The following is a 27603-nucleotide window of genomic DNA, read 5'->3' on the forward strand; positions in this document are numbered from 1 at the left end:
GAGTTTGCTGTCAGTGAGGTCACACTGGTAGCTTGAAATCAGAGATGCCAGAAGCATTTACACCAGAGAAATCAGGAAACACTGAAATTGAGCCATCTTTCCTCTGGATTGCTGGTTGTGAAACTCATGTGCATGCTCAGTCACTTTAAGTCGTGTCCACCTCTTTGCAATCCCATGGACTGTAGCCCGCCAGGCTCCTCTGTCTATGGGATTTCCCAGACAAGAATACTGGAATGGGTTGCCATTCCCATCTCCAGGAGCTCTTCCTGACCCAGAGATGGAACCTGCATCTCCTTCATTGGCAGGTGGATTCTCTACCACGGAGCGACCCAGGAAGCCCATTGTGAAACTCATACAAAGGCATTATCTGAGCCTCTCCTCCTGCCTCCCATCTCCCACCTATGCTTCATTGTATGGCCCAAATTCTATTTTCTAAATGAAAATCTGCGTCTCCACAGGGTGGTATGTTGCTACCACCTCATTTCCCAACAGCCCTTCAGCACCCTCCTGGCCAGCCCTGTATCATGTCACATGATTTCCTGATCTTGCTGTGTCCCCTTTTCCTGAGACCCCAGGGGCCCAGAGGCAAGTCCTCTTCTGTGATCCTCTGACACCTAGAGGAGACCCCATTAGGTCCTGTATCATGTCGTGGCTGCTTTGCTTAATCCTTTTCCTTTTTACTGGATGAGTCCCTGCTTATGGGGACCCTCTTCCTTCTTCTGTTTATCTTCTTATCTCTGGATTCTGGCATGCCTCCTGAAACATAGCAAAGCAGAAAGGGAGAGAGAAAAGTGGGGGGAAGGAAGGGGAAGGAGGAGAAGGGAAGAAGAAGAAAAAGAAGGAAGGAAAAAAGGAAGGGAGGGAGGGGGAGAAAAACCGGCCAGCCCAAATCACTCATGAACTGGCCAGTTAGAAGCAAGGAGAGGGGGATTTTGTGAAGGGTTGGGGAAACAGGGGCACCCAGAAGTCACAGAAGGTAAAAATGCTCTGCCCAGCTGTGAGGCTCAGAGCCTTTGAACTAGTGAGAGAACAGAGGCTCTGTGAACAAGAAAGGGCAGGTGCAGCACCTCAGCCAGCCCCCTCCCACCCCCCGAGAGCCAGACCCCGTCAGGGGACCTCTGGTCACAAAGTGCTGGCAAGAGAATGAGCCGGAGTGGGTATTGTGTGCAGAGGTGGCAGGCTGAAAACGCGATAGAGTCTCAGTAGAGGTTGTTTGAATGACGTTGAATTAGAGCTGGCATTAATCACTACCTTCCTGGGTCCTTCCTTTGCAAGATAGTGGGGAGGGATGCTTGGAGAGGAGGGGAAGGGATTAAACAAGTGATGGATTGGGCTTCCCCAGGGCAAGCAGAATGCCTCCACCCAGTGGGAACTGGGGTTTGAAAGGGCTTGGGCTGGGGAGGGGCACTGCGTGGAGCCAGTACGGCCTGGCTTCCCAGAAACACAGGCCTGGCTCCCCAAGACTGCAAGGTCATTGCCAATTCGTTAAGTGGCTGTTCTCAGCAGGCCTCTGCAGAGGAAAGGCATGTGTTCCCCATTTTGTTGATGTGGAAACGGCAAGAGGAAGTGACTCAGAGACAGAGTGGAAATAAAGTGTGTGTCTCATGACATTCTGGCTTCTGCTGGACGCAGAGGACTGGCCTTTCAACTATGTCCTGGGGGGCGTCCTTCCACGTACAGAACAGACGATGGCCCTAAGTGTGAGCAGAGGGTTGGAGGTGGAGGTGATCTTTTCAGGTGCCAAGGTGGATGGAGCGGGTGGGCACTGGTACTGGAGATGAGAAAGATTGTCACAACCCTCTGAGCCTTGACTTACTGGCTCTGTTTAATCTTTTACAAGTGGGCACAGGTATTGGGTTTCTGGTTCTTTCTTCTGCCAAGTCATAGGCATTTAAAAAAAAATACACATGCCAGGGAGTCTATCTAAGTAATCTCTGCTTTTTCAGAAAATTCTCTAGGATAGGTAATGTTAGCCTCCTATCCCAAGAAAGGAAACTGAGGTCTTGAGAGGTATCATTGTCCAGATCGCACAGCTGATAAGCAGCAGAGACTGAAGGCCACCACATTGCCTAACTGTGAAATCCCTCATGAGTAATGGCCCAGACTTGTGCAGCATGGCAGCCCCGAGGACATGAGTTTTAAACCAGGTTCAAATGAGTCAGGTGTCTGTGCTCTCTTCCTGATACTGTGCCATCTTCCTGATTAATGGTGCCCTGTCTCTGCTCCCTGAAATCCAGGGCAGAACTTCCAATCCTCAAGACTTTGCCTTTTACCCTTGGAACTCCCAGTGTCACCTCAAGTCTGGTTGCCCAAGAGGCCCAGCTTCAATGTCAGTTGCCAAAGGCTATTACTGTCATCTCATAAATTAATGAACCTTGGAAAACCAAACCAAAAAAAAAAAAAAAAAAGGTGTAAAGACAAAGAATGAAAGACTGCCCCTGCACCTCAAATGGAATACATTGAGCTTTATGGTGGATTCTCTATAGTGTCCTTATTTTTTCTCATTTTGCCAAGGACACAGCAAAATATCACCAAAGGCCATCATCCACCTGCCAGCTGCTGTTTGGGAACTCTGTCCCATCCCAGCCTGACGTCTCAAGGTTCAAGGGCTGGTTGGTGGCAGAGCCGGACACTTGGTTGGCAGGACATGATACCACGGGCCCTCTAATCTTTGGCAATTCAGTGGCCTTAATTCTCTGCCCTTACCAGTTGTGTGATCTGGACAAAGTCACCTCACTGGACCTCTCTAACATTACCTATCCTGCAGACTCTTTCTAGAGAACGAACGATTGCTTACACAAGCTCCCTAACACACCGTGTGTGTTCAGTAAGATGTAACGTTACCCTGCAACATCTTCAAAAACAAGAGTATATTTTTCTAACAGAAACAGACTCACAGCCTTAGAGAATGAACTCGTGGTTGCCAGGGAAGAGGATGGGAGGAAGGGATAGTTAGGGAGTTTGGGATGGATGTATACACCTTGCTATATTTAAAATAGATAACCAACAAGGACCTACTGTATACATAGGAAACTCTTCTCTATGTTGTGTGGCAGCCTGAATGGGAGGGGATTTGGGGAGAGAATGGATACATGTATATGTATGGTTGAGTCCTTTCACTCTCCACCTGAAACTATCACAACATTGTTAATCAGCTATCGTTGTTCAGTTGCTAAGTCATGTCTGACTCTTTTCAACCCCATAGACTACAGCACACCAGGCTTCCCTGTCCTTCACTATCTGCTGGAGTTTGCTCAAACTCATGTCCATTGAGTTGGTGATGGTATCTAACCATCTCATCGGCTATACTCCAATATAAAATACAAAGTTAAAAATAAATAAATAAATCTCCTAATTTTCCCCCTGCCCCCTTCAGGTAGGTGAATGTCTCGTGTTGAGTGTCCTGTATTTTTTTCCTGAACTCTTCAGGGACGCAAAGACTGTTCAGCTTCCGTCAGTGCCCTTGGCAGGTCTTGTCCAAGACGTTCTTAGAGCCAATCAAAACTTTTCCTGTTTTAATTTGAGCCCATTTCCTTGTGTTTGTTATTCTTTGGCTCTGACTTGGGCAGATCTGGGGGTTGGGAGGCAGCCCGGAGCCCACACTGGCTCACTGCCAGGGTTCTCCCTGGGGTGGTGGGATGGTCTCTGCTCTGCCAGTGCTCACAGGGTCTGGGGCTGGCCAGGACGCAGGGAGAAGGGGTCACCAGGCTGTGGTCCAGGTCTGGACTGGAGGGCAGGGGTTTTGACTCGCACATGGAAAGCCAGAGGATTTTGTGATCATCAAAATCCAGAGGCAAGCTGTCAGTGAGAGATTCACATTATCAGGCAAAGTCTGGAGGAACAGGCAGGCTGTGCTGTCAGGAAGCATGAGCTAGAGTCAGTGGGTTATTCTACTGTCTTCCACACTGTCTTCCACACTGCGTCCACTGCTGTAAGTTGGTAGATTGAAATCAGCCGTGGAGGGCTGGGAGAGAAGACCATGCATGAGGCTGAGGGCTGTTTTCTCTAAGACCCCAAAGGCAGGTAACTGAGGCTTTGATTATAGAACACCTTTCAGTTACTCAGCTTCAGAGAGTTCAGGAGGGACCCCTTTGGCAGTTCACTGCAGATCTGTACTGACAGCTGGTGGTCTCGGATGCCCTTGAGGGAGTGGCCATGTGTCATCAGAGATTTGGGCACCACCTTTCTGGACTGAGGTCTTTTGTCCAGACTCTTAAGTTCCTCCAGGACCTGTCATGACCACATCCTAGCTTGGGAAGGGGTGACACTCTCTAAGCCAGGAGGGTTCAAGACTCTTCACAGACTGGGATGTTCCATGTTGGGCTGACACTTTTTTTTTTCTTGCATGGAGTTTGTGCCAGTGTCAGTGGTATCAAGGTACAGAGATTTCCCATCTACCCCCTGCCCTCAAACATGCATAGTCACCCTGGCTACCAACATCCCCTACCAGAGTGGTACATTCATTACATTCTGGTGTGTGATGTATGTTCAATCGCTCAGTCATGTCCAACTCTTTGCAACCCCATGGACTGTAGCCCACCAGGTTCCTCTGTCCTTGGAATTTTCCCATCAAGAATACTGGAGTGGGTTACCGTTTCCTTCTCCAGGGGATCTTCCCAACCCAGGGATTGAGCCTGCGTCTCCTGCTTGGCAGGCAGATTATTTACCACTGAGACACCTGGGAAGCCCAGGTCCTTACTGTTATCTATTGTATATGTAGTAGTGTGTGTGTCAGTCCAAATCTCCCAATTTATCCCTCCTCACCCCTTACTCTCTGGCAACCAGAAGTTTGTTTTCTACCTCTGTGATTCTATTTCTGTTTCATGAATAAGCTCACTTGTAACTCCATCCTTCGGCCCCCAACTCCTAGTCTAGGAATGTCCCCCTAAAATCACAGTCTCTTGTTAGAAGGGAGAGATTTCTCTGTAGGAATGGGTTTCAATGAGAACTAAACTTAGTCTAGAACGGAAGTTCCCAACCTAGCCTGAATGTTAGAAACATCCTTGGAAACTTAAAAATACCAATGCCAGGCCTCCCCCAGACCACCTCACTGACAATCTCTGGGCATGGGTCTGGATTTAGCTTCCCAGGGGATATTAATGCAGAGCCAAGGTTGGCATCTCCAGTCTGGTGTCAGACTTCCTTTGCTCCCTTTGAGTATCCCTAAAGCAGGAATAGCTTTAGACCAATGATAGTAAACCCTACAGAGCTGTTGTTGGATCAAGAAGCCAAGGCCAATGTTGGCTGAGATTCGGGGTGAACTGAAGATTCCTAGGATACTTATAGTCCATGTAGATGTCAACCAAACTGTCATCAGAACTGGGCTGGGTCTTCTGGGGCCCCAGTCGCACCCCCAACCCCCTCGACACCCCTCCCTCAGCAGAAAGACCTCTCAGATTGGGATGCCAGGGTGCCATCTGATATGGTGACAGATGCTCTGGGAGATGACTTCCAATGGGACTGAGGCTGCCAGCTCTGAAACCCAGGCTGGCGGCTGCAGGTGGGTGCGGGCAAAGCCATCAGCCCCTGACTGGTCCCCTACCTGGACCCTTTCTTGGCTTCCCCATCCCACTGCCCTCCAGGCTACCCATTTGCCACTTCTGTTTCTTCCAGGCTTCTCCCTCCTTGTCCCTGTTTCTCTCCTGTTATTTTCTACTGTCTTGCTCTTCACTTTTTCTGCTCAGCTGTGCCTTGGAACCATGCTGGGGCCGCCTCCTCTCACAGCTGCGTTTGCAAAGTGTGGGCCCCTTGCCTAGGAGCCAGTGTGGGAGGAGGAAAGTGATGGGGAGAAGGGGCCCCCCACAGAGAGCACCCGCCTGCGCGCACCAGGTCCTCTGGCTGGTACCTGGATGTTCATTCAGACTGCTCCTTTGCACTTCCGCTTCCCCATCCTCCAAGCCGGATGCCTTTAAGGGGAGTCTTCAGGAGTAGGAGGATGTGTGCTTGCTGGGTGCTGCCCCTGGGGAGTGAGGCAGGTGGGCCCACACCCATCATTTCAGGGCTATCCCTCTGCTGTCTCCGCAGGACTGCGATGTGCTGGTCCTAGCCGCCGTCAGAGAGGATGTCCGGGGTGTCTGAGGCCCTGAGCCGAGTGAAGGTGGGCACATTACGTCGGCCTGAAGGCCCCCCAGAGCCCATGGTGGTGGTGCCAGTAGACGTGGAAAAGGAAGACGTGAGGATCCTCAAGGTCTGCTTCTATGGCAACAGCTTCAACTCTGGGAAGAACTTCAAACTGGTTAAATGCACTGTGCAGTCCGAGATCCGGGTGAGTGTGGCAGGTGCCACCTGCTCCATCCATTTGTCCGTGTCTCCCTCACTCTTTCTGGGTGGCTGAGCATCTCTCCTTCAGCCTGACAGCTCTCCTGTATCCACTCGTTGGATGGAGGGGGAGGAGTGGGCACCAGAGGGATGCTCTCCTCCTGCAGCTCTGGGCTTCCTCTCCAAGGCTCTGCAGCTCTAGGGGTGGGGGCAGAGTGTGTAGCCTTCCTTCAAACCATAGATCATTTGCTCAAGCTTTGATTTATCTCATTTCAACTTGTTTCTTATTTATGACATTTGAGGCTCTGCAAGGGATATACATGCTCCCTCCCCCCTCAAAGAGTTCACACTCTCATGGAATTGGAATAACACAAGTGATTGCATTGAACACAGAACAAGAGTGATTTTCCTAGACATGCCCTGGATGCTTAGAAAAGGGAGCTGTGGAGACATTTAGAGGATGGTAATAAACTAGAGATGCCCTTGACCAGGTACCTGGTTGCCAGGCCCTTTCTGAGGCTGTACTTCAACAGGTTCATTCTCATCCAGAGTCACAGAATCTGTTTTGCAAATCCAAGTACCCACAGTCACCAGGGCACCTTGACACCAGGAAGCTAACTCACCTTAACCAAATGTATGAGAGCTTGTCATCAGAAGCAGAGCCACAATACACCGATTAATTTTAAATGCAACATTTATTGAACAATTCCTATATACATGGGGCTTCCCTGTGGCTCAGATGGTAAAGAATCCGCTTACAATGCAGAAGACCCAGGTTGAGTTCCCAGGTCAGGAAGATCCCATGGAGAAGGACATGGCAACCCACTCTAGTATTCTTGCCTGGAGAATCCCGTGGACAGAAGAGCCTGGCGGGCTACAGTCCATGGAGTCACAAAGAGTTGGACATAACTAAGCAACTAACACTTTTCTTTCTTTCCTATACATGCCTAAATCAATCCCTCTACATTATCTGGTTGAACCTTTGAGATAGATACAGCAAGGATATCGTTTTCCACTGCTCAGAGTATTCCTTTCTGATGATGCGAAAGTAAGCCAAAGCCAAACTGATTCTCCAGAGCTGGCTTTGCTGGGTTTGTCATTTGAACAAAGGAAGCAGGAGGATCTTGGGAACACTCATCAGATCTGAGTGAGCTGGATGAACCATCTCCAGTCCTTTAATCAGCAACCCTGCCATGTCCCAGAAGTCAGCATTTCCCAGACTCAGCAAGCGTCTCTTCCAGTCGGCACTGGCAGCAGCCTCTCCACATCTGTGCATTTGGCTGCTTTCTGTCTGTGCACATGCTGCGCTTCAACACACTGAGCCGAATGTAATTGATTAGGTCACTGTCTTGACCTATTGTTACAATTGATTCTGGGTTGGTTCTTCCCTCTGTTTCCTATAACCGATCTGATGAGGACCTTGTCTGCATCTTATGGTTCCAGATATGTGTGTACAATTGTGTCCCAGAAGTAAGTCCTAGGCACTTCCCTCCAAAAGGATGTTTTCAGATCTCCTTAACTCTCTACTTCTTGAGCCTTCCTTTGGGTATATCATCTTTGCAGATAGCTGATGCCATCTACAATGGGGTTTACTAGTTTAATTTCAGAAGGCAACCCACTTTCCATGTTTGGAGCACCTTCTTGCCCTTTGGGGCTGAAACCCAAAGAGCATGTGATTAGACTAATCAGATTAGGATGTGCTCTGTGATGTGCATGCATGCTAAGTTGCTCAGTCGTGTCCAACTCTTTTCAACCCCATGCTCCTCTGTCCATGGGATTTCCCAGGCAGGAATACTTGTGTGGATAGCCATCCCCTTCTCTAGGGTACCTTCCCACCCCAGGGATTGAACCCAGGGCTCCTGCATTGCAGGCAGATTCTTTACCATCTGAGCCACCAGGGAAGCCCGTGTTCTGTGGAGGTATGGTGAAAGGGGACCCGAAAGGATTGGTGGATTGGAAGAGGCAGTACTGAAGAGGGCTTTCTAAGAGGAGGACATGGCAAGAACAAAGACAGAGAGGCTGCTGAACCGTGGGTAGTTGGGTTTGGCTGGGGCATGGGTTATATTTAGAAAAGTATCTAGAGTCAAGATCAGAAAGGAAATCTGATGGTAGATAAGGGAGGGCTTAGAATATCAAGCTGAGGAATCTGGGCTCAAACAGGCACTAGAGACACACAGCTTTCAAGCAAGAGAGAGGCTTTCCTGGAGCTGTCTGATGTCTTGCTGGGTGCTTAAGGAGAAAAAATTCAAAAGCCTACAGAAAGGGCAAGGAGACCTGAGCTTAGAGAGAATGGCTCACGGACTTCCCTGGCCTCCAGTGATGAAGACTTCCCCTTCCAATGAAGGGGGTGCAGGTTCAACCCCTGGTCAAGGAGCTAAGGTCCCACACGCATCGTGGCCAAAAAACCAAAACACAAAAGAAGCTCTGTTGTAATACATTCAATAAAGACTTTTAAAATGATCCACATCAAAAAATCTTAAGAAAAAGTGAAGAATGGCTAGTACTTGAAGTATTATCTGGAGAAGTATGAAAACAGAGGTGGAAAAAGAACAAAGAAGTGATAGCCTCCTAGGAGTTTATGTCCCAGCCTGCTGATTTTTCCTGTTTCACATCTCTCCTAGAGGCAACATGTCACCTGCTCACTGAAAACAGCCATGGCTTTAAAATCATCTAGACCTTGAGCTTGATACCACTCCACCCTTACTGGTTGTGTGGCCTTAGACCCAACACTTAGCCGACCTGGCTCAGTTCCCTCACCTAAGGATTATGCCTGCCTGTAGCCTCATTGTTAAGGATCAGAGATGGTAGATGAGAAGCATCCAGAATATAGCAGGAGCTCAGTCCTTGGAAATTATTGACTGTGTGGGTATTATGTCTTTACCCTGCTCAAGAATCCCCAAGGGTTTCTAATTGCCTGTAGAATAAAATTAAAATCATCTTCTTTTAGTGTTTATCCACTTACCTGTCATATCTTCAAGTAAAGTAAGATGATCAGATTTGTATTTTGAAACAGTTTGTAGTGTCCTGCAAGATGTTAGGAAGTGCATTCTGGAAAAGGTTTTTTTATGGTCAAAGGAGTTTGGAGATCCTTGGTTAAATAATTCTGAACCAATTCCTTTGTGACAGGACTTCTTAGAATCTTTAATATGCTGTTCTGCATGATGGGTTCTAATAAAGAGCCACAGCAATGATGTTCTCTTCAGTTCAGTTCAGTTCAGTTCAGTTCAGTCGCTCAGTCGTGTCCGACTCTTTGCGACCCCATGAATCGCAGCACGCCAGGCCTCCCTGTCCATCACCAACTCCCGGAGTTCACTCAGACTCACGTCCATCGAGTCAGCGATGCCATCCAGCCATCTCATCCTCTGTCGTCCCCTTCTCCTCCTGCCCCCAATCCTTCCCAGCATCAGAGTCTTTTCCAATGAGTCAACTCTTCGCATCAGGTGGCCAAAGTACTGGAGCTTCAGCTTTAGCATCATTCCTTCCAAAGAACATCCAGGACCGATCTCCTTTAGAATGGACTGGTTGGATCTCCTTGCAGTCCAAGGGACTCTCAAGAGTCTTCTCCAACACTACAGTTCAAAAGCATCAATTCTTCGGCGCTCAGCTTTCTTCACAGTCTAACTCTCACATCCATACATGACCACAGGAAAATCTATAGCCTTGACTAGATGGACCTTTGTTGGCAAAGTAATGTCTCTGCTTTTCAATATGCTATCTAGGTTGGTCATAACTTTCCTTCCAAGGAGTAAGCGGCTTTTAATTTCATGGCTGCAATCACCATCTGCAGTGATTTTGGAGCCCCCAAAAATAAAGTCTGACACTGTTTCCACTGTTTCCCCATCTATTTCCCATGAAGTGATGGGACCAGATGCCATGATGTTAGTTTTCTGAATGTTGAGCTCTAAGCCAACTTTTCACTCTCCTCTTTCACTTTCATAAAGAGGCTTTTTAGTTCCTCTTCACTTTCTGCCATAAGGGTGGTGTCATCTGCATATCTGAGGCTGTTCTCTTAAGTCAGTCATTTCTTATTTGCCTAAGAAACCCTTTCTTGTAAAAGTTGGAGAACCAGTTCTCTAAGAAATCATTTAGGGATCTGTTTTCCCTCAACTCTGACCAAAGTACAAAAAGTGTAGGAGAGAGGAAAGGCTGGTGAAAGGCAGAGGAATTAGAAAGCCATGGCTGTCGTGTAGGTGGGATATGATGAACTAAGGGAGTGGCATAGGTTACAAAGACAAGTCAACAGATCCAAGTGCATCTAAACAGGCAGAGTCAATAGAACTTGATGATTAACTTGATGTAGGGAGGAAGAGAAAGAAAGGAAACAAGGATGACTCAAGCTTTTGCTTGGGCAACTGAATGGGCGTTGTTACCATTCATTGAGATACCAACAGAGAAAGAAAGGACGTTCTGAGATTTCAGCTCTATGAGTGTTCTGTTTGACATCTTTATGAAACACCCTCATAGAGGGGCATGGACTTGGAGCTGAGGAGGGAGAAAGGCCCTAGAGATGAGGATTTGGGAGTCATTATGCAGTGGATATCATATGAATAGGTAGGATCACCCACGGAGAATGAAAAGAGCAAAAGAAAGGTTCTAAGTAGGAAACCTTGGACAATCAATTTCTAAGGGGCTGATAAAGAGGGGCAAATGAAGGAAAAACAAAGAATCATCCAGAGGAAGATGAAAAGAACTAAGAGAGCAGGAAGGAGAGACAAAGGCAGAGGAAACGTTGAGGAAAGAGTGGTTAGCTGTGTGAGATTCTCAGAAAGGTCAAGTCAGATAAGGCTAAATTTAGACTCATTGACTTCACCAGCAGGTGCTATAATGCTCTTTTTCTGGTCAATTTCAATGAAAAGATGGGGGAAGAAGCCATTGTGCAGTCAGTTGGAGAGCAGAGACAGTGAATGTTATCATTCCAGAGAGGCTTTGCTCATGTAAGGAAGGAAAGAGGAAAAGGCAAGAGGAACAGTGTTACTGGCGAAGGAAAGAGCTTTTGCTAAGATCCTGAAGTGACCAATACACCTGTTAGTTTTGAGGCTAAAGGATGTCCAATGTTGACTAGTTAAACCATGTTAACAATTTTGGATTTTACCCCATCTTCCATGGAGAGCAACTGATATAGTTTAAATATGTGAGTGACATGAGATTGTGTTTTTAAAAGATCACTTGGGTTACGCAGTGGAAAATAGATTGGAGAGGGCAAGAATGGATGTGAGAAGATGTTAGGGGGCTATTGTGATGATCCAGATAAGAGATGATGGTAGTTTAGGTTGAGGCGGTAGCCATGGAGGTGATGGTGGTGATCATGATGGCGATGGTAATCTTGATGGGGTTGATGGTGCTGGTGGTGGTGATAATGGTGCCGGGGGTAATGATGGTGATGATGATAGTGATGGCATTTATGGCGATGGAGATGACAGTGATGATGGTGGCAGTAATAGTGATGATGACGGCGGTGGTGATGGTGAGGATCGATGACGATGATGATGTTGATGGTGTTGATGGTGGTGATGATGATGATGGTGGTATGGTGATGGTAGTGATGGTGATGATGGTGGTAGTGATGTAATAGTGGTCCTGCTTCTGGTGGTGGTGATGATAATAGCAACTAGCAATTTTGAAAGTGCATCATAAGTATTATCTCATCAACTTCTCAGAAGAAACCTATGAAGTACATACTACTATTATCTCCATTCTCTATATATGGAAATAAGGTTCAGAAGTGTTAAGCAAATTGCCAGTAAGGGGTGGAACCTGTTTTCAAACCCAGGCAATCCAATTCCAGAGCCTGCACTCTTAATCGCCGTGGTTTATGGAGAGAAGTGATTGTAATCCAGAAAATTTAAGAGATGAAAATGAAAGGTTTTGCTAATGAACCAGAGATTCAGAAACAAAGAAGAAGGTGTCAAGAACAGCAGCTCTAGTTCAGGTGGTCAGGGTCCCACTCCCTAAGGTGAAAGACACTTGAAGAGAAACTGGTTGGAGAGTAGGGAGATCCCAGAACCAGTTGTGGACTGTCGAGTGCAACTGGGATGCTCTGACGTTTTCATGTTACGTTATATATGTGAAAATGTTGAGTAGACTGTTTGATACGTGATTCTGGAGGAAAAACTGGGCTGGAGATAGACACTTGGATCTTGTCAGCCTCTGGGTGGTGGTTAAAGCCAGGAATGTGGGTAAAATCATCAATGAAGAAGTCCTGAATAATTTCATCATCCATTCCACAAGGATGTGTTGAGTGCCCCCATGTACCTGGCACCATGCCGGTTATGGCCTGGAAGTAAAACCAAACCCCCAAACACAAATACAATCCCTGCTTTCAATGGGCTTTCAGGCCAAGGACCCACAGTAATGAATGACACTGACCCCCACTGATGAATGAACCTTTACAAATGGAGACAAGTGCTCCGACAGGAAGACAGAAATTCTGTGAGAGCACAGAGTACAAAAGAGCTTGGTCTAAACCTCAAGGAACTGTTTAGCCTTTCATGGCCTGTTTGTAGATGCTGTGTTCCAGTCCTTTTAGATCCAGACCAGTTTCCCTGCCCAAGAATCTCCTGGACTGGCCCTTCCCACCCTCTGCTTCCAGTATTTCTTTCCCCAGCTGGGCTTCATCCTCTGATGGATTTTTCTCCTTGCAGCTCTGTATCTTCTTTCACCATCTTCTCTGCATCAAAGTACTGCCAGTCCTTTCAAGCTTGCCAAGCACTTGTCCTTCCATAGAAGCCATGGAGAATGGCCCTGGCACAATCCACTTGGCAACACATTTCCAAAACATAGTTACTCCATGTCTACTTGCTGATCTCGTGTTTTCCCCTTTTTTCTCAGCCTCTTTCTACATAAATACAGTTGCCTCAGGATGTTTTCTCTAGGTTGTTAAAAGCTTTGTAAATAAGCCCTGGCCCCTGTGTTTAGGACCCAACAGAAATTAGACAGGTGTTGGAGAGAATGGAGCAACGTGCTGAATGAGAAATGGAGATTGCTCCTCTTGATTTCTTGTTTCTCTTTTGTTTGATATTCATAGGAAATTGTGTGTGGGGGGAGCTTTGGAGCAAGTGGAGGCTTCTATCATCATATATTTTTCTAACATGCTAATTTGCTTGTCAGGAAAGAGGTTAAGATAACACTTTGCAAACAACCAGCTGAGTGCCACCCAGACGTGCCCACACAGGGCGTCTCTTTGACTCTTACAGCCTCTTCTTTCTCTCTCTCTCCCATCTCCCTCTCCCTCCTCTTTTTGCCTTCTCCTCTCTTTCTTTAGGGTAGGTTGACCATATGTCCCAGTTGTATGGGAGAGTCCTTCTTTCCACACTCTATCCAGGGAAGAATATGAACAGTACCCCTGCCAATCTCAAGAGCATCATGATTCGGAGGATAAATCACCTACAGCTAAGTGCCATTCTCACTCCTCTCTGCATAACACACTGATTGGCTGGTGTGTGGTGTTTTCTCTCCCCTGCTGACACCAGCTGACCCACACCCTGCATGGACCCATCTCTCTCCATCAGTGGACCATCTGTGTCTCACACAGGAGGGCCTTAAGCAGAAAATGAGGCACTTGTCTGTGATTCGGTGTGGTTCCAAGGATGTCAGCAGAGCCCCCACATTAAAACCCTCTCCCTCGGCCAGCCTCTATTGTGCTGAAAAGCCATGATCAATATCTGTCCTTGGGACTTCCCTGGGGGTCCAGTGGTTAGGAGTCTGTGCTTCCACTGCAGGAGGCGCGGGTTCACTCTCTGGTCAGGAAACTAAGATCCCGCATGACATGTGTACAAAAGAAGACAAACAAACAAAAAGATCCATCCTTACTTAGTCCCAAAGCATCACCCTACTTAGAATCCATGCCTACATCCCTGGGAGGGTTAGAGACAGAGCCATCTTGTGCCCTTTCCCAGCTGGTCCAGTTCTGTCCCCTCCCCTCTACAGCAGTGTTTCCAGGCTGTGGGGTGGCCAGTAAAGGCCACTCACCTGGCGTGTGAGTAGAGCACAGTCCAGTCCAAAGGTAGCCTGCTGTACACCTGCTTGGACTCATTGCCCTCCCTGTAGATTCAGTGGTCTTACAGTACATCCCAGAATATTCCCAGAGAGGCAGATCCAAGATGCTGCCACCCATTGTCCCTGCCCTATCTTGTCAGACATTCATCCCAGTTACTCTTGAGTTTAAACTTATCACTTAACCAGGCACAGGGTATTATGGCTTGAACATGTGCCCTGTCCCCACCCCCAACCCCCCCCCCCCCCACCGGGTAGCTCAGTGGTAAAGAACCCACCCTGCCAATGCAGGAGATGTGGGTTTGATCCCTGGGTTGGGAAGATCCCCTGGAGAAGGGAATGGCAATCCACTCATCTTCTTGCCTGGAGAATCCCCATGGGCAGAGGAGCCTGGTGGCTTACAGTCCATGGTGGTCACAAAGAGTCAGACATGACTGAGTGACTGAGCAGGCATGCCCCCTCCAAAATCTGTATGTTGAAGTCCTGACTCCCAGTGCAGTGGTACTACAAGGTGGGCTTGAGGTCGTGACCTTTGAGCTTCCATGAGTTCTTAGTGTGCTGAGAAGAAGGTGAAGAGACCAGAGCTCTGTCCCCTGCCATGTGAGAACACAGCCAGAGGGCGGCTCTCTGCAAACCAGGAAGACAACGCCCACCAAGAACTGGATCTGCCAACACCTTGACCTTGGACTTAGCCTCTCCAACTCTGAGGAGTACATGTTGGCATGTAAGCCACCCAATCTGTGGTCCTGTGTTACAGTAGCCTCAGCAGACACAGGACCAACAGCTCTTTGTGGTCAGAGGAGGGTCTACAGGCCACAGTTCATGGGCTCAGGTTGTTTCCAGAACAAACCAAGCTGCCCTTATCATGTGTCTCTGGAGGCAAGATCATGAGGCTGAGGGGTAAGAGGAAAGGAATTCATGTCCTGGGAAGCTGCTATTGCTAAGAGAAAGGTTACCCTAAAGAGCCACACAAGACCAGCCCCCCATGCATGAGACCAGTCCCTGGAAACCCAAGACAAAGGGTTCAGCCAGGAAACCACAGATCAACACCACAGAGACACAGTGAGACAAAAAGAGGTACATTCGCAAGGACCTCCTCCTTTCAACACCCTCTCCGCATTTCCTGTGTGTGCTTGGCAGCCCAGCCCCCCCACCCCCAACACCCACAGAGGTGAACGCGAGGCAGCTGTGCAGACCTCTGGGCCCTTTATTCACTGCGCACCCAGATTCATGACGTCCACAAATTAGCAGTGAGGTGCCAGTGCTCACATTTCTATTTTTAAATGGCAGTCGCATCACTGAATGTCCTTGTTAGGTACAGGCTTTTAGCACATCTAAATGAATGCTTTCAGAGTGATAAATCATGTTAACTTTTATTACTTTGCTCTTCAGGCACTTTTTAAAAATTATCCCTTAGGTGCGTGGAAAACTCAGAACTTGTCCTGCTGTTGTTATTTGTTCTCTAGAGCGGCTGTTGTAAATCACTGTGGTCCTTGTGGATTAAAACACAAAAGTGTTTTCTCGCATGGCTCCCAAGACTGGAAGTCCTGTATCAAGGGGTCCCAGGACTGGGCTGCCTTGGAGACTCTAGGATGGAATCCTTCTTTGCTTCTTCCAGCTTCTGGCTACTCCAGACTTCCTTGGCTTGTGGGCTTATGGTTGCATCACTGCACTCTTTGCCTTCATCTTCACATTCCATTCTCTTCTCTCACTGTTTCACTCCTTTGTGTGTCTTCTGTAAGGACACTAGTCATTGGATTTAAGAGCTGTCGCCTACCTCAGATAGTCCAGAATGATCTCATCTTGAGATGAACTTGATGGCATCAGCAGAGACCCTTTTTCCAAATGAAGTCATGATCACAGGTTCCCAGACACCCAGACCCATCTTCAGGGGGCCACCATTCAAACCCTCAGTGGGATCACAATGGCAGATGCTGGTACCCTCATTCAGGAGCCCATAGGCCTGTGTACACAGTACACAGGGAGGTGTGAGTACTTTGCAACCTTTTTACATCCACACCGACACAAGGCCAAGTGGCAGAAAGTGGCCGCAGGCTGATGAAGGCCTATCATTTTGCCCTGCCTTCTCCTGGGACTCCCAGTTGCTGGCCTGCTATGGGCCGTCCCCAGCCCAGCCCGATTTCCATGACAGTCAGCCCGGGTGACACCATGGGCTGGTCCCTTGTCACTCAGCAGGTGACCTCATCCAGTCACAGAGCTTGAAATTCTGATTTTACCCAGTGGCACCTAAATGTGTCATACTGGCTCCTTCCATGACCCCAGGCCATAGGTACACCTACCTGCCCACCATCTCCACTGGCTGCCCACCTCCGTGTGAAGAAACAGCTCAGAATCCTCTCCTGAAATTCAGCTTCTCCTCCAGTCTTTCCAGCTCCACCAACTGCAGCTGTTCTTTCAGTGACCTTGTCTCCAGCTGTCAACCTCCAAGTCCTCCTTGAATTCTTTCTTTCTGTCACACTCTGTACCTCATGCATTAGGAGATCCTGTCTGCTTGACTATTAAAACATATCCAGATTCTGAGCATTCCTCCTCAGCACCTCTGCTGCCTCTTCCCTGGTCTAGGCCGACAGCATCTCTTACCTAGAATAACGCATTCACCTCCTTACTGCCTCTGCCTGTATCCCTGTGTGCTCCATTCCACAGGCAGCAGACATGGTGAATTTTTCAAACACAGGTCAGAGGGATATAGTTAAGGTATATCTTCGATCATATCATTGCTCTGCTTTAAACTCTCTGGTGCCTACCTTCCTCACCCAAGGTAAAATCCGAAGTGCTTGCCTTGACCTGCAACAGGACTTGCAGGCCAAATATGGCTCACTACCTATTTTTGTTAACAAAGTTTCGGGGGGACCTAACCACACTTGTGTATTATTTCTGATGCATTTGAGCTACAATAGCAGAAGTGAGTAGTTGCAACAGAAACCATCTGGCCACAAAACCTGAAGTATTTGCTACCTGACCCCTTCCAGAAAAAGTCTGCTGACCTCTGGCCTGGTCTTCTGACCTTTTCTGCCGTCATCTCCTCTGTGCCTTCCCCACCTCAGCCCCACTGGCCTCTTTACAGTTCCCCAAATGTGCCAAGCACACAGAGCTTCATAAATGCTTCCCCTGGGGGTTCTGTACATCTGGTCCCTTTGCCTGGAAGATACTTCCCCTCACAAGGCCATCCCTCTCTCCCTGACTTCCTTCAGAGATACATTCAAATGCCCCCTTATCAGAGAGAACTTTTCTGGCCACTCCACATAGAATGGCTCAGATGTTAAAGAATCTGCCTACAATGGAGGAGATCAAACCCAGGTTTGATCCCTGGGTTGGGAAGATCCCCTGGAAAAGGAAATGGCAGTCCACTCCAGTATTCTTGCCGGGGAACCCATGGACAGAGGAAACTGGCAGGCCACAATCCACAGGGTTGCAAAGACCTGGACACAACTGAGCGCACACGAATACACCACACAGAACAGCAGCCTCTCCTGACCGTCATTCTGCTGCCCTGCCTTCTTTGTTTGTCTTCCTGGTATTTATTAGGACCCATGATATTATTATGCTTATTTGTTTATTGTTAACCCTCCTTCCAACAGAAAATAAGCTCCATGAGAGAGCAAGCTTTTGTTTTCCCTGTTTGCTGAATTGAGTAGTTACTTAATGATGGATGGGTAGATGGATGAACTCCAGTTATAAAGTCAACAGAGACTGGCTGGAATTCCATGTCTCAACTCTAGATTCCAGCAAGGGAGAGAGAGTTTGGGACTGACCTGATGTGTACAGAGGGCAGTGTCTGGGGTCAGTGGCATTGAATGCCAAGAGATGCTGTGAATAGGGCAGGTAGAGGGGTTCATATAACCACTACTGCAGTCTTCCCAGCTGAGGCAGGCAAGCTCAGTCACCAGGGAGACGGAAACTATCAGTTTTCCAAGTCACATCCAAAATTCACTGCTTTGAAATCTCAGGGTGCTGGGACTGGTCGTTGCCCCGAAGTACCCACTTCTGCCTGCAGGCTGCCCACCTAGCTCACGTGCCCTGGAGAAGGATTATCAACCATTACCCAGGTGGGGCGGAGCCCAGGCTACGGAGTCATGGTAGAGGATCTGAGAGCTCTTAAGATACTAGAAGTCTTGGAGGATCTGTGAAAAAGTGACAAGAGTAGGTGGGATGGGGTGGGGTGTAGGTGGGTTTCATGGGGTTGGAGGTGGTGCCACTGTGCTCCCGTTTCCCTAATCTGAGCCCTAGAAAGGTTGTACGGTGCCTGCCTCTCGTCAGCCTCTAAACAGAGGTGGCTTCCTAGAAAGCCGGGACTGTGTCTCATTCACCATTGTCTCCCCACTGGCTACTTAGTGCCTAACAGAAAGCGGACACTCAGATGTCTGTAGAATAAATGGATGAATGAGTGAATGAGCTGAGCCTGTAGACCACAAAGGAGACCAGGAATCTCCTACATCACTTGATGTAAAGACAAGGAGGAAGTTGACGTCAAGGAAGCTTGGCCTTCATAAATGATTAAGTATAAGAGAGTTAATAGCATTTCAGCTGGCTTAAAATAGAATTTCCTGTATATTCCTGGGCAAGTCACTTGACCTCCCAGGCTCACAGTTTCTTCATTTAAAAATTGAATCAAATTAAGTGATCTCTAAATTTACTTAAGACTCTAGAATTATGGTCTAAGTTTTATGAGCTTATTAATGTCTGAATATTTGAATATCTGTGGAGCTGTAGATTGTATTGCTGTGGTTGCATCAGTGAGGTTTGCTTTTATATATGAGCTTCCAGGATCCAGAAGGCAAAATAGTTGTTCAACGTAACTTTCATCAAGACTTGAGTGAGTTTTGGCCGTTGTTTTTCTCTGACCCTGTGACATTTGCTGTCCAGTCAGCATTTTAATTTTAAAGTGTTATATTGCACAGGGAGTTTGTGTATCTCTTAAGAGCTGATCCTATAAGTTGGGTAGGAGATCTCTACTGGGTAGCATGTGAGCCAAGCATGTAGGCAAAAGTTACCATTTGTCTCGGACTGAAAGCTGATGTCTGCTCTTATTTCACTGTGGGTTTTTTATGCCTCATCTGCTAAACTAAGCCTAATATAATAGCCAAATTTAGACATTTATTTTCAAAGTTTTTTACAAGTATAACATGAATATATGAAAGACAGACATGAATGGAAAACTACAAATCATTATCTCTCATGAATATAGAGGCAAAAATACTCAACAAAATATTAGAAAATTGAATCCAACGATATGTAGAATGGAATACATGTTCATTCAATAATAGTACTTGCTGTTGTTGTTGCTGTTTTTTAGTCACTAAGTCATGTCCGACTCTTTTGTGACCCCTTGGACTATAGCCACCAGGTTCCCCTGTCCATGGGATTCTCCAGAAAAGAACACTGGAGTGGGTTGCCATTTCCTTCTCCAGGGGATCTTCCTGACCCAGGTATTGAACCTGCATTTTCTGCTTGGCAGGCAAATTCTTTACCACTGAGCCACCAGGGTATATATGTACTACACCTCTCATTTATAATAGAAGCTGTTTTCAAAGGTGATTACAAGCTCTTTATACAACTTTTGTAAAATTATACTAGCACATAAACCCCATGTGGTCCTCCCATCACTTTCATGGGCCTTTTCAAACTATTTGGATTGGTGGCTTATGCTGGGGCTTTTGCTGTTTTTATAACTGCTACAGTGAGTTTCTGTGTATACAGAATATTTCTGGGGTTTGAATCAGTTCATCAGTTTATGCTTTGGCTGCTGTAACCGCGTGGCCACCACAACAACATGGCCGCTGTAAGAACATAACACAGGCTGCGGGGCTTAAACAACAGAGATTTATTACTCCCAGTTCTGGGAGCTGGAAACCCAAGACCAGGTGCCAAGAGGGCTGGGTTCTGGTGAGAGCCCTCCTCCTGGCTTGCAGACAGCCACTTCTTGCTGTCCTCACATGACAGAGAAAATGTTCATCACCCTTTTGTCTCTTCTTATAAGGGCACTAGTCTCCTAATTGAGGGCTCCAGCGTCATGACTTATTCACCTCTCAAAGGCTTCACTTCTAGCTACCATCCCATTGAGTATTAAGGCTTCAGAATATGCATTTGGGGGTGACACCAGCAGTCTATAGCACACTTCCAGGCATAGAACTAAATCCAAGATACAAACACATTTCGGATTCTTGATGTTGTGTTGTGCTCAGTCACTCAGTCATGTCCAACACTTTATGACCCCATGGACTGTAGCCCACCGGGCTCCTCTGTCCATGGGATTTCCTAGGCAAGAATACTGGAGTGGATTGCCATTTCTTCCTCCAGGGGATCACCCCGACCCAGAGATTGAACCCTCATCTCCTGCATTGGCAGGCGGATTCTTTACCACTGAGTCACCTGGAAAGCCCTTCAGATTCTTGATACAATACAGATATTCCTATCTATCTTTGCACTAGGATGGGAGCTCCCCGGGTACAGGACTTTCTCTCATTCTCTGCTGTATCCACCGCACCTAGAAGGGAGCCTGATGCAAGAGTATGTTAATTATTGAATGCATGGATGAGAATCATTGAGAGGTTTTCTTGTGTAATTTTTGGTATCAATACATGCAGAAGAAAACAGTACCGAATAGATGAGTTGACAGTTCACCCTGAGGGCTGTTCCACATCTCCTGGAACCTGGCATTTGGAAACATGTAGGGGCCTTCTTTTTGGCTTGTCACGTTATCATCATTGTCGGAATGACCAGGACAAGACATTCAGTAGGCTGCAGCCATGGGTGCCACATGGCACCACACAGCAAAGAATCATCTGGCCCCAAATGCCAATGCCTGTTAGCACTCACTGATGTGAGTTATGAAGCATTATGGTAAAATGAACAACCTGGAACCCATCGCCTTATGTGAGAATAAAGCTTCACCAGTCACACTGAAGCAAACTTGCTCTAAGGCAGACACTATATGCCACACAAACAAATCACTGAGTCATGACTTCAAGAGATATTTTGGTGGGAAGACTTGTTTCAAAGAAGAACAGGGACTTCCCTGGTGATCCACTGGTGAAGGATCCGCCTGCCATTGCAGAGGACAAGTGGGTTCGATCCCTGGTTCTGGAAGATCCCACATGCTATGGAGCAACTAAGCCTGGGCACCTAGAGCCTGTGCTCTACAATAAGAAAAGCCACTCCAATGAGAAGCTCATGCACCTCAACGAAGAGTAGCCCCTACTCACTGCATGCAGTGAGAGCCTGCGTGCAGCAATGAAGAACCGGTGCAGCCAAAAATAAATAAATGAACAAATGAAAAAAATTAATATTTAAAGAAATGAGAAAGAAAAAAAGAAGTACATGAAGTCCTCTTGGTTCTGTCATAATGGATTGTCTCATTCCTCCTCCCCCTATTAATAAATCTCAGCTTGGCAGCCAGAGTCTTTCCTTGGGGTTTATTAGTAAATCCAAACATTTGACAGAACAGTCTTATTCTTAACAGAATATTTTCCAGAGACACCTCTTATATTCTGTACAAGTCATTTAAAAAGAAGTCCTTTTCCACCTATTTCTGCACTTTCTCAGAACTTCACTTGCTGCCTCTATGTGTGGCTGAAGAGGAAAAGAAGAAGCCTGCTATCGTGAGCTTTGCCCTGGGAATGCAAAACCCTTTGTGGCTTTCTTGCTCCAGGCAGAAGGAAGTCATTTTTCTCTGCATTATTTCTTCCCGGGCGACTTCTCCACAGCCATCACCTGACATCCTCTGAGGTTCATTCATCGTTCATCAGCTGCCTGCTCCCACCAGGACTGTCTTCAGCTTAGAAATGGTCTCAGATCCTTTTACCAGTGACAGCTTTCCTTAGCCATCTGGACCCCTTTGATGGAGCTGAAGAGCTGTTACCGGAAGTTACTGGTAACCATGGCTCTCTCCTTCTCCCTCAGCCTCTACTCAGACAGTTTCTCCATGGGTCCATTTCCCAGGGCTCCAGCTCCCACTCAGGCTGGGAGTCAGAGGAGCCTCTGATCAGGCAACTTTAGACTCTATTTCAGGCTCTCAAATTTTATGTCTCAGCTATAGACTTCTTGGGGATCTTCCTGGTGGCTCAATGGTAAAGAATCCGCCTGCAATGCAGGCGGCATGGGTTCTATCCCTGGGTTGGGAAGATCCCCTGGAGAAGGAAATGGCAACCCACTCCAATATTCTTTCCTGGGAAATGCTATGAACAAAGGAGCCTGGCATGCTACAGTCCATGGGGTTTCAGGAGAGTTGGACATCACTTAGTGATGAAAACAATGACAAAATAGACTTCTTGAGTTCATTAATCCAACTCCCAGGATAACTTGACCTTGCGCCAGGTTCATCTCTTCTTCTTTGCCGACCCACCCTGACAATGGCCACCGTTTATTAAGCACCTACTCTTCTGTGTTACTTTAAGGCTAGGTAAGCTTGTTACGTAAGCTTTCTACGTAAGCTCTTTATGTGTCTGGAACCCACCAAAAGCTTGGCCAGCTTGCTTATCCTTGAAGCCAATCTTAGTAGTTTCACACTCCAAAAAATTATTAGTCTGCTATCTAAAAATAATTAGAAATCAGTTTGAATCTTTACTGTAATCTCTTAGGGAAAAAATATCATTGAGGGATCACTTTTATGAAAAATAGCAACATTTCTTAAACATTTTTATAACCATGTCTTAATATCCAATCAGGTTGACGGCAGACCAAAAATATCTTTCCTTGCATTTTTTTAAAATTTCTAAAATCCAGCCCAAGAAGGCGCTTATCTTCCTTCCCTCTACTGCTCATGGCAAAATCCATTCTTTTTCTTCCCTTAGTCAATTCTTTGGCTTCCCAGGTGGCACTACTGGTAAAGAACTCGCCTGCCGATGCAGGAGATGTAAGAGACGCCGGTTCGATCCCTGGGTCGGGAAGATCCTCTGGAGGAGGGCATGCCAACCCACTCCAGTATTCTTGCCTGGAGCATCCCATGGACAGAGGAGCCTGGCGGGCTACCATCCATAGGGTTGCACAGAGTCATATACAACTGAAGCGACTTAGCACACACACGTACAGTCAACTGTTTGTTTCTTCCAGTGTATAATTCAAATTCAACTGCATTGCTTCACACTCCCCATTACCAAGTTCATGCTACCTAAGTTCAAGAGTTGAGTGGTCCATGGAAACCTCCTTAGAAGGTGGAAAAGGAACAGTGTTACATGTTTATAATTTTATTTATTTTTTTACATGTTTATAATTTTATATCTGCTCCTTATATTTATACCACGTTATCTAATCCCATCCAAAAATCTCATAACGAAAGAGGTATTCTCCCAATTTTTCAGATGAGGAAGTAGAGGTTAGGTAACCTGGTCATGGCCTAATGCACAGTCTTAGCTGGATCTGATAGATGCCAAAGTCTTGGTGATGTCATTAGTCACCACACTCTTGATCTCTTGAACATCTTTTAATGTTGGTCCCTGTCTCTCATAACCCTGACTTGTTATCCAGAGAGCTGGCTTCTATTCATTTACTCATTCATTCATCCCTGAAGTATTTGAGACTCTCCTGTGGGCCAAGCACTGGGCTTGTCAAGAGGATAATATTGTATGTAAGGTTTGGCTTCCGACCTTGCATTTGAAAGGTTAGAAATACAAATAACAACCATTGTCTTAGTTCTAATTGGTGAATGTCTGTATTCATTTCTTCTGGCTTCTCTAACAAAGTAACACAAGTGGGGTGAGTCAAAACAACAAAAATTCATTTTTATCACAGATCTGGAGGCTAGAAGTCCAAGGTCAGGTTGTTGGCAGGGCCATGCTCCCTCAGAAACCTGTAAGAGAACAATGTTTCTTTGCATCTTCCTCACCTTGGGTGGTTCCTAGCAACCATTACCATTCCTGGGCTTGCAGAAGTATCACTCAGAATGAAAAGGAAAAGTTGAAATTTTACATAACCTCCTGCTCTTTCTGCCTCTGTAACTCAGCTTGCTCCTTGCAAAGTCTGGATCACCTATATCATGTAGTCTCAGAAAGTAGGGACTTAAAATACTAGAAACTGGAGCTTATCTCACTCACCCTTGTGCTGCTTTTTGCAAGCCCCTGCAAACCTGCTTAATCATGCCTCTCCGTGTAGAGGTCAGGAACCCCTTCCCCATCTTGACTGCTGTTCCCAGTGCGCGAAACCCCTTAGTTTAAACCAGCCTATTAGCAGCTAACATTGCCCACTATAGTCTGTCTATAAAAACTCTGTAACCCCTTTGTGTGGATCTCAGAGCTTAGAGTGTTAACTCCTCTGGGCCCACCAGCCTAATAAAACTGAGTTCTCCAACTTACCGAGTGTGATGCTTGATTTCTCGATTACTGGTTTCTGCAACAAGATCCCCTATCTTCACATGGCATTCTTCTTGGGTGTGTAACTCTCATTGTGCCTGAATTTCTGTTTTTTATAAAGACACCCGTCACACTGGATTAAGGTCCGCTCTAACTATTTCATTTTAAGTTGATTAGTCTCTAAAGATCTTGCTTCCAAATAAGGTCATGTTCTAAGGTCTGGCAGTTCGGATTTCAACATATCCCAGTGGGGAGGGTGGGAAATTCAATCCATAACAGCAACCTGAAAGACAAACATGAAAGTGAAAATCACTCAGTCATGTCTGACTCTTTGGAATCCTATGAACTGTAGTCTTCCAGGCTCCTCTGCCTGTGGAATTCTCTAGGCCAGAATACTGGAGTGGATAGCTGTTCCCTTCTCCAGGGGATCTTCTCAACCCAGAGATCAAACCCAGGTCTCCCGCATTCTGCATTGCAGGCAGATTCTTTACCATCTGAGCCACCAGGGAAGCCCAACAGCATCTTAGAGTGTGCAAACTTCTTTGGGAACCCAGGGACAAAAACAAACCCTGTCAAGGCAATTCAGGCAGGGCTTCCCAGGGTACCTCAGAGAGCTTGTTCTTATTGTTCAACTGCTAAGTCCTGTCTGACTCTTTGCAACAGGCTTTGCTGTCCTTCACTATCTCCAGAAGTTTGCTCAAATTCATGTCCATTTAGTTGGTGATGCTATCTAACCATCTCATCCTCTGCTGTTCCTTTCTCCTTTGGCCTTCCGTCTTTCTCAGCATCAAGGTCTTTTCCAATGAGTCGGCTCTTCGAATCAGGTGGCCAAAGTATTGGATCTTCAGCTTCAGCATCAGTTCTTCAGATGAATATTCATGGTTGATTTTCTTTAGGACTGACTGCTTTGATGCAACTCAATCAGGAGAGGACAGGAGGGGAGGGGACCTGGCATCCTCCAAGAGGGAAGAGCCTCTTGGGCATGGAGAGTAATACTGGGAGATGGCAGGTGCTTAAAATTCATTGTGTGTCAGCATGGGAGATGATCTGGAAAAAACACACGGAGGAAAATTCCAGAGGGCCTTTTATGCCTCATGTTAAAGAGTCTGGATCTTATTGTCTAGAAAATGAGAACCCAGTAACAAAAGTCACCTCCTTAAATGTGCCTTTCATCTCAGAGGGGTAACTTTTAAAGTACAATTCAAGCAGGACTTTATAAAACCAAAGTTTCAAGTTATTAAAATTTTAATTTCTACTATTTTTAAAAGATTTTTTAAAAATATGGACCATGTTGTTTCTGTTTTATGTTTTGGTTTTTTGGCCAAGAGGCATGTGGGATCTTAGCTCCCTGACCAGGGATGAAATCCAAACCCTGTGCATTGGAAGATGAAGTCTTCACTATGGACCACCAAGGAAGTCCCTAAGTTCCATCATTTTGTTTTCATAAGCCAAAGAGTAAGAAGTAAGGAAAGTGAGTTAGATCAAGCCTGGAAAGCAAATGAAGGCCAGAGCCTCGGGTGGGTTCCCAGAAAGCAGACCCTAATGATCTTTGCAGGCAGGAAGCATCAGTGAGCATGCCCATGAACCTCACCTGGAGCAAGTAATAAAAAAAACAGGACTGGGCAGAGAAAAGAGTTGGGCTGTGACAGGACACGTCACAGGGAGCACTGGAGCTGGGATGGGACAGCTTTGCTGGGCATGAAAGGATAGGGGCTTGAAACCCCCACAGTGACCAATCCCTGGTTGCAGGCTTCCCCCAGTAAGGGGTGTGACATCAGGCATGATGGTTTAGTTGCTGGCCATATCCAACTCTGCAACCTGGATTATAGCCCCCCAGGATCCTCTGTCCATAGGATTATAGCCCCCCAGGATCCTCTGTCCATAGGATTCTCTAGGCAAAAATACTAGAGTGGGTTGCCATTCCCTTCTTCAGGCAATCTTCCCAACCAGGGATTGAGTCCAGTCTCCTGCATTGCAGGCAGATTCCTTACTGTCTGAGCCCTCACACTATATATAAAAATCAATTTCAAAAAAGAAATCAACTTCAGATGGAAAAAAATATGACTCAACTCCAACAAAAGAGCAAGAAGATGGATTGAGGAATTAATTGCTCAGGTGATCTTTTTTCTTTAGAACTAAATTATCCTGGGCATGGGGATAGGCATCTGGTCCTGCCCCTTGTTTGTTTCTGACCTGTACAAGGAGATGCTAGAGAACAGGGAGAGAGGTGAAGACAGTCTGAAGTCTTCACGCTGGTTGATAAAGCCAATACTTTTATGTCAGTCAAGCAGGAGGAAAAGCCACAGAAATCCCACTGTTTGCACATCCGAAGCTGTGAGCCATAGGCTGATTGGGGGCCTGCCTTTCAGTAGCCCTCACATGGGCAGAAGGAAAGATTTTCTTGTAGCAAAAAAAAAAAAAAAAAAAAAGAATCCTGGACTTAGCTCAATAACAATTGATAAAATTAAGACAGCTTCCCCCCTCCTTTCTATCATGTTACATATGGCAATTTTGTGAGTAGGTAAACATCCTATACCATTGTTTTTCAAAGTGATTTATTCATAGACAAAGAAATATGGAACTCATTAATGACAGTTTATGAGCTGTGGGCAGAGAGCTGATACTGCTGCTCCCACCGTTTGGACAAGAAGCTGTGTGGATATGAGAGAAGAGGCAGTGAAGGGTGAGAGGGGCGGCAGGACTGATGCAGAAGCCTCATGGTGAGATCATGTCAAACCTCAAAGTTTTTTTTCTTTTAAATTGATTCCCCAGCTCACTCTAGGGCCCCCCTCCACTTAAGCCACTTTCTCCCTTCCACCCCCTGAAAAGAAACGTCTCCTTTTTTATTTATTTTATTTTTAAAGTTTTTATTTTCTACTGGGGTATTGGAGAAGGAAATGGCAACCCACTCCAGTGTTCTTGCCTGGAGGATCCCAGGGACGGGGGAGCCTGCTGAGCTGCCGTCTCTGGGGTCGCACAGAGTCGGACACGACTGAAGCGACTTAGCAGCAGCAGCAGCAGAGCCAATTAACAATGTTGTGATAGTTTC

General features: G+C 46.6%; 1 protein-coding gene across 7 annotated transcripts in view; it reads left to right on the forward strand.

Annotated features, from left to right (window-relative positions):
• PTK2B (protein tyrosine kinase 2 beta) overlaps positions 1-27603 on the forward strand; it is a 139431-nt gene that overhangs the window by 67815 nt on the left and 44013 nt on the right. For 5 of the 7 annotated variants that reach the window (XM_055578788.1, XM_055578785.1, XM_055578789.1 and 2 more), the window contains exon 2: positions 6025-6265. In XM_055578788.1, the coding sequence (XP_055434763.1) occupies positions 6062-6265 (204 nt within the window). In that variant the 5' untranslated portion in view covers positions 6025-6061. Of the gene's footprint in view, positions 1-6024; positions 6266-13519; positions 14975-27603 lie in introns of those variants that run through there. The other 2 variants (XM_055578790.1, XM_055578791.1) reach the window with 2 other exon arrangements.

Source organism: Bubalus kerabau, chromosome 4 (assembly GCF_029407905.1).
Source record: "Bubalus kerabau isolate K-KA32 ecotype Philippines breed swamp buffalo chromosome 4, PCC_UOA_SB_1v2, whole genome shotgun sequence".
Classification (NCBI taxonomy): domain Eukaryota; kingdom Metazoa; phylum Chordata; class Mammalia; order Artiodactyla; family Bovidae; genus Bubalus; species Bubalus kerabau.